This window comes from Raphanus sativus, chromosome 1, assembly GCF_000801105.2.
Source record: "Raphanus sativus cultivar WK10039 chromosome 1, ASM80110v3, whole genome shotgun sequence".
Classification (NCBI taxonomy): Eukaryota; Viridiplantae; Streptophyta; class Magnoliopsida; order Brassicales; family Brassicaceae; genus Raphanus; species Raphanus sativus.
Genome location: NC_079511.1, coordinates 13,572,738 through 13,580,404, shown reverse-complemented (window position 1 = coordinate 13,580,404; position 7,667 = coordinate 13,572,738). Strand labels below are relative to the sequence as shown.

General features: G+C 35.8%; 1 protein-coding gene across 1 annotated transcript; it reads right to left on the bottom strand.

Moving 5' to 3' along the window:
- Positions 1-2,531: 2,531 nt before the first annotated feature.
- On the bottom strand, positions 2,532-6,342 carry LOC108836181 (pentatricopeptide repeat-containing protein At1g30610, chloroplastic). Its single transcript, XM_056985952.1, has 9 exons — positions 5,052-6,342; positions 4,687-4,878; positions 4,510-4,591; positions 4,235-4,426; positions 4,032-4,145; positions 3,860-3,950; positions 3,621-3,778; positions 3,111-3,542; positions 2,532-3,028 (listed from the first exon to the last, which is right to left on the bottom strand). Exons 1-9 carry the CDS (start codon positions 6,230-6,232, stop codon positions 2,681-2,683), a joined length of 2,790 nt encoding a protein of 929 aa, XP_056841932.1. The 5' UTR covers positions 6,233-6,342; the 3' UTR covers positions 2,532-2,680.
- Between the last annotated feature and the right edge of the window lie 1,325 nt (positions 6,343-7,667).

The following is a 7,667-nucleotide window of genomic DNA, read 5'->3' as shown; positions in this document are numbered from 1 at the left end:
AATATGATATTCACATATTTAGAGAAATTTATATGTTACATAGTCATTTTCAACTACATAAGGTATAATTGATATGTGATTAATTATTAGATTAGATTTGTTCCATCCTTGGAGAAAACGTATTCTAAAAGTTTATTTCATTTGTTAGTTAATTGGTATAATCACAGCGGTTACGGATGTGGTTGTGGATGTTTACAAATGTGGATGGTTGCGGCTTTAAATAGTATTAAGATATTTGTACGACTAATACAACAATTAGAACTTGATGCCTCAGCAAGATACTTATGACCGATTTACCATCAAATACATCAGTGATTAAATAATACATTGAAAATATTTACATTTTATATAATTATAAAAATATTTTTAGTCATAATCATCAATGTAAATTTTCTTAAAACTAATTTACATCTAAAATGTATATCTACAGGCAAATTACAAATTTAAAAATAAGTTTCGTATAAAATATATTTCACGTATAAAAAAGGTCGATATATAAATGTTGACGTTTTAGTCATAATCATCAATATAATTTTAAAAAAATAATTTACATCTAAAATGTATATCTACAGGTAAATTACAAATTTAAAAATCAGTTTCATATAAAAATATATTTCACATATAAAAAGGTATATATTTAAATGAGATAGACACTAACTCCAACATAATTTTTCAAAAAGAAAATTTAAAATTCTACAAATACATGAACAAATGTCTGTAAAAATGTTAATATTCATAAACAAATAAAGGAACTTATCCGCGTTTCAACGCGGGTAGAATTCTAGTTAATGTTTTAAACTTCATCAAACCACGTAATGTATAGTCCATGAAATATAGCTCTTTCTCTTTTCATTTGGTATTTAATGTTGTAGAACTCTTTTATCTGAGGTGGTTCGTTAATGGCAATATTAAAAGCAATTACTTGATTATCAATGGCTAAGGTAAAATAATGTAGATTGAGAAAACCATATATATATAATCTACAGTCATGACTTTTGTTAGATTTCAAAACTAAACTTAGCAAATAAATGCAATGAAATGATTATTATCAGCGATTTTTTATGCACTTGATAATATGGCATATTATCGGCGATTTTTTATGCACTTGATAATATGTGAATATTAGCTTTTATTATATCCAACAGAATGTGTCTTTACAATGTTATCAAGTGCTAAGGTGAAATAATGTAGATTGAGAAAACCATATATATATATATATATATATATATATATATATATATATGTTAGAGATAAATAATCTATAGTCATGACTTTTGTTAGATTTCAAAACTAAACTTTACAAATGAATGCAATGAAATACAATATTCATTTTTTACTTTAGTACATAGTCTCCAACTAACCAAGTGTTATTAGGAAAATTAAGTTTCTGTAGTGTATTTAAAAGTAAATAAGCTCAAACGATGTATTCTGTTATTTTTTCTTTTACACTATCACTTAAAAACACATCTAGAATGAGAATTTTTTTCAAACAACTCAAATTATATGTTCGTATTCACATACTGTATATATTCTCTTTCTAATTTCAACGTTATCAAAATAACAATATGTGTGAACATAGTACAAATCCAAAAGATCTATAATATAGCTAAGTTTCAAGGGTTGACACTTATCCAATAACAACTCATGGACAAATGGAAACAAAACAAATATATAACATTTAAGATATGTAAATCACTGAATTAGCACAACAGTAGCAAGACTTACTATAGAGTATTACATTTAAGGTAAATAACCTGCAACTAGCACAAGAGTGTGAGGTTTCTTTTGCATCAGTCTCGAAAACCTCAACCTTTGATTCACTTATGATGTTTGAGGAAACCCGAAACACATAAAAAAAAACAATACATTCTTGCCACAAATTTAATTTTACTTGATAAAAAGAATAGAGATAAGTACCAAGATCAAACTCAAATTGTATATAAACAAAGAAAATTTTCTTTACTTTACACTGCGCATAGATACAAGCTAAATTCAAATCGCTAAGTGATTACGAATAATCAAAAAAGTATTATTTTCAAAATCTCCTAGCAAAAAACCAAGTTTGATAAGCAGGATTTAGAAATTGATCAAATGATCGACAGTATATTATATCAGAAAACAAAAGGAAAAATAAAATCTGGATTGAAACCAGAAAAAAACGTAGTAACACAACAATAAATTTATTATTTATGTTTCTACACATTTAATATTTAAACAATAATATTCAATCAGTTCAAATATTTTCAATTAGTATATTTTTATAAGTTATAACTTATTAACATCAATTAATAAAAATTTATTAAATTTGTAGAAAATCTTTCTTTCTAAAAAATGAGAATTATGTGCTTCAGAAACCGAATCCATATACCCACCAAGGTGTTGCCACTAAGATCAACAAGAGATGATATCGCCAAAGCTCAAGTTTCCTGTATAATTTTTCTTTGATTAGCAGCGATGGATGTCAATGAAATGGCATTTGTCAATATGACTCATTCTCTTTCCATCAAAAGTACCAACTGTTAGTCGTTAAAAATCTAATTAAAAATCTATTCAGATAGCAGCAATGATTCACATAGTTGTTAACCCGTTAATATACTTCTCAGTTCTCCCTCCCCACTCTCTTCTATCTTTAAACAAAGTACAACAATCACAGCCTTTGCTTAATGATGTTGTCAATAACTTACAACACTTGTGTTCTGTTCTTCAGAAACTCTTTACAAGAACTCAACAGATTCCCCAAAACCGAATCCGAAGACTCACTTCTCAAACCCACACGTCTGTTCACATCGTCCATTAACCTCAAAACTGAATCTTTCTCAAACCGGTACAAGACCTTGGACCATGCGTCCGTTGAAAATGAACGTAGCTCAGTCTCCTCTATCTTGCCATTAAGGACAGCAAGAGACGATAAGGCCGTTGCATGATCGCCTTTCTCGAGCTTCCTGCAGAATCTTTCTTTGATTAGAGGCGAAGGTGGAATCCTATTACTCCGTCTCAGATGTTCCCATGTCACTTCCATCACTTCTTCCTGATCACAACAAACACATCCAAGAGAGAAAGATTGTTCAGACAAGAAGATAACATAAGAACCTCAACTCGAATCCATTTACCTGTCCTGCTCTGCTAGCTTCAAGGACCATTTTGAGATGGCGTTTGGCATTGAAATGGTATCCGTGACGCAACATCTCTTGATAAGCATAACCAAAATCATCCCACTTCTTTTGTTCAGCGCAAGCTTCTAGCATTGTGTTGAACGTGTACGTGTCTGGCAACACTCTTGATTCAAAATCTGAGCTGTTTTCTATATTACTTCCATCTTCCAACGCCTTCTGGAAAAGTTCTCTGCCTTCTTCAAACAACCCCTCTTGTAGATAAGCTTTTAGCATTATGTTGCAAGTGACTAGGTTCGGGCTGCAGACCTCCTTCATCTGATCGAAAATGTAAGCTGCGTCCTTTACGTTTCCCGCATCGAGGCATGCTTGGATAAGGCCAGTGTAAGTCACCACGAGAGGCTTATTTGCGACTCTGCATATCTTCTTAATCTGTCATTGGATGGTATATAATCAAGATCAGCCTTCTAGATCAGATTATTGATAAGCTTGAGGTTTATAGAATTTTACCATGTTAAGCCCTTCATCACACCTTCCTGCGCTACATAGACAGCGAGCAAGGTCGTAGTAAAGAGCAGCTGAGCCAACAATACCACGGCTTTCCATATCCTCAACCGTCTGTATGGCCTCGTCGGTTTTGCCTTCTTTCCACAGAGTATTAACAAGAACTGATCACAGGAAGAGATAGTTGGGGATTCAAAAAACTAATAACGTAAAGGAAAAAAAAAACAGAAGATCTCACAGAACACCTCTATATGCTAGAGCATTAGGGATAGAGGATTTCTGCATCTTCCTGAAGAATTCATGAACTAAGTTGTATTTCTCGCATGCTAGCATCACCTGATTAGACAGAAAATACAAATCCACTACTGAACTGTGTTGTTGGAACATTAACTGTTATGAGAAGAAAGACTATTTAACCTCCATGACGAGGCCGTACGTGACAGGAGAAGGTTTTTGTCCTCTTTGCTTCAACTGCTGTAACACCCAGAACGCTCCTTCCCACTGCTTCCGTTGAACACATGCGTTGAGTACCTGTGGTGGATTGATATCCAGCACTTAATTAGATAAACGTAGGATACATATATATCTTTATAAGAAGGAGACAATCATAAATCACTGACCGCATTGTAAACAACAACGTCAGGTTCAAGCCGGGGATCCCATTTTACAAGTGTCGTTGGCTTGAACTTCTTTTTTGGTGGAGATCGCATTGTGTCAATCACATGAAAAAGTTCCTTTATATGACCAGCTTGCCCAAGTGTTACTGCAATTGAACGGTATGCTACCATATCCGGATATGATGATATTTGTAACTGGTGAAGAAAACACAAAGATAAAATAAGACAATACCAGAAGCAACAAGAACACATACAGGACTGGCATAAGTTTTTTTTACCAGCATTGCATGGAATACATTGAGAGCTTCCACAGGCCTTCTTGACTTACCAAGCACATTTAGTGCAGTTGTGTAGATGATTCTGGATCCAAAACAGTAATATTTGTCAGTAATATTCCCCTTGAAATAGACTGTAGAGTTCTACAACTAAATTCAAACAGAGCTCACTTTTAGTACCTTAGCTTATTTGATTTGTAACGGTCTTGCCTTTGAAGCCACTCAATGACTTGAAGAACTCGTCTCCAGTTTCCAAGTTTCCCTAGAAAGTGGATCAGTCTCATTACAGTGTAATCCGTATATCTGATCTTTGCACTCCGGATCGCCTTAGAAAACAGCCACTCAGGCATATTGATGTCTGCACCATTCAACCTAGCGAAATAAACTTCCTTAAAACATAAAATTCAGCTGAGTTTGATAATAGTTACTAATCTCACTCCCTAATCTCATCTGCAATAGCACACAACTAAAATCACAATCCAAAACTCCTAGTTTCTTTCTTCCCAGCAAGCTATGAAACTGAACCAAAACAAGATAATACATACACTTTTGCCAACTTCTCGATTCTGTCTTCCATTTCGAGACGTGAAGTGGCTGGCTTGTCCACTATGTCACTGGACTCATCGGAAAACCTGAAGGCAGGAGTTTCCATGTCAAATAAGCTATCATCATCATCATCATCTTTCTTGGCACCCACTCTCCTGGTTCTACTTCTCAAGTCATGCCTCTCGTTGGCTAGTCTCTCAATTCGCCTTTCTTCAGCGAGGAGATTTAATCCATCTCCTTTGGAACCTCTCGATGTACTATTGTCACGCTGATACCTCATCATCTCCTGCTTCGGACTCTGTCTCCTGAAACCCTCACCTTCTGGCGCAATCACTGAAGACTCACCACTCTTACTCCATTTCACATCTTTGGCTGTTCTCTGAAACCGCCTTTCTCCAACGGAAAAACCAGCTCTCTCGGTCCCTCTAGATGCATCAGGGGAACGCTGATACTTAACCATCTCCTGCTTCACGTACCTTCTTCTGCTGCCAAAGCTCTCATCCTCTGGAGCAGTCACTGAAGAAGACTCACCACTCTTCCTCCACTTAACATCTTTGATCACTCTCTCAATTCCACTTTCTTCCTCCCTCTTGAAACCTCTCTCATCACGTTTCTCCCCACCTACCATCCCCTCCTTCACGTACCTTCTCCTAAAGCTTTCATCTTCTGGCGTAGCCAATGAATAAGATTCACCACTGTTACTCCATTTCACATCTCTCTGAGTTCTACTTTCTTCGTTCCTCTTGAAGCTTACCGTCTCCTGCCTCGAGTATCTTCTCCTGAAACCTTCATCTTTTGGCTCACCATTCTTACTCTTCACACCTTCTACATCTCTTCCCAATTCTACTCGTCTATCAGAAACACCATTTTCACCACCACCACCATCCTCACCTTTATCTACCACCAAGCCGTCGACTTTCTTCTTCTTCCGAGCTGTTTTAACCGACTCCATGATTTGCAGGTACTGATCGAAACTCGGCTTGAACTCACTAACCTCCTTCGTGTTCGAACTCAAACAAAAGATTACATTTTTGTTCGATTTCAGACGAACGAGTCGCCGGCCGTTTAACCAAGCTTGAGGAAACACCGGTCCCCGGAGAGAGTTCCAGCGAAAGTTCCGGCTTTCATCGAAGAAGGAAGCGCTGACGAAGAAGCTATTCGTCGATATCATCACCGCCATTTCAGTCACTCTGCTAACTTCAAAGTTCGAAATTTATCGTCGTTGAACCCTATCGATTATCGTCACCGTCACCGTCCAACGTGGCTGGATCAGTTAAAATGCTTGCCGTTTCTCTGTAATCGAATCTCACGGTGCGTTGTTTTTTTGTGTAATGAAATGGGATGTTGTCTTTTGATGTGTGACGGACGGATCGTATGTACCTTTGGGCCTAGGATTTGTGATCTACCCCGAGTTTGTTGTTATCTTAACCGGATTAGGCATATACCGGTCCGGATCATCTTTAGATATTCGAGATCGTTTAGTAAAACTACCTGACGTTTCTTTGTAATCATTTTTCACGCAGTGTTGTGTTTATGTAACGAGACGGGATGTTGTCTTTTGATGTTTGACGAATCGTATGTGTAGCCCAGCTATTATTGGGCCTAAGATCTGAATCTCAACCGGATTAAACATCTCTAAATATTCCAGATCGTTTAGCTTTTACGGCTTTTGGTCGGAGCTCTGAATGCCGGGAAAATTTTCCATGCCGAAGAGCTTGAATGTGCTTTGGTAAGTTCATATGCATGATGAATTTCTATAACACCATTACCTGCTTGTGTATTGTTTTGTTTGGTGAGGAAACAAGAAAAAGATTTTGAGTTAACCGGTACATGGGGTAAGATTTAGTCATTTAGACCATAGAAGGAGATATTTTTTTAGTGTTGGTTTAAGTTGGAACCAACGCAGACATGGTGTTGATTACAGAATCCATTATCTCTTGCTAAAAAGAGGGTACTCAACGGGTAAAAATACTAAATACAATGATGTAAAGGGAGTGTAATGACTCGTGTTAATTAAAAGGTTAAAAAAGGTTTTAAAGTATAATACAATTGGACCTACTTCTTTTGATGCGGCTGATAATCATGGCTTTCACCTCATGTGCTTCTAGAACTGTAAAGCACATCTTCTTGTCTCGTAATAGTAGATTAGTAAGAAAAAAAAAGTTAAATCTTGGTATCTTTTGTTCATATGCTGCTGTTAAGGGATGATTATTTTAAGTCTGGACCGGTCTGGATAAATACGTTATAGTGTGATCGGTTATGTTGTTTTGGTTGAAAATGGTCAAAAGAAGAAGAGTCACGGATGCTATTAAGAAGATGAACAAAAAGCGACTTCACATAGAATCTTACCGTTGGATAATAGACAAAATCGTCACCTAAAAGGCTAAAAGATAAAAGAACAAACAACTAAAGATTTTAAAAGTAGAAAAAGACGTCTTGTATATGAAACACTTTCACTTGCTGTCTCGTTTTCCCCCTACCTAATTTAATGTGTAAATTGAAGCTATATTAGTTTTGATACAAACTACTTAAACGAAAGATGAATACTGAATGAGTCAAAAATGAAATAAAAGACAAACGAAGGTGATCATTTTTATACTATAAAGCTACAAAAA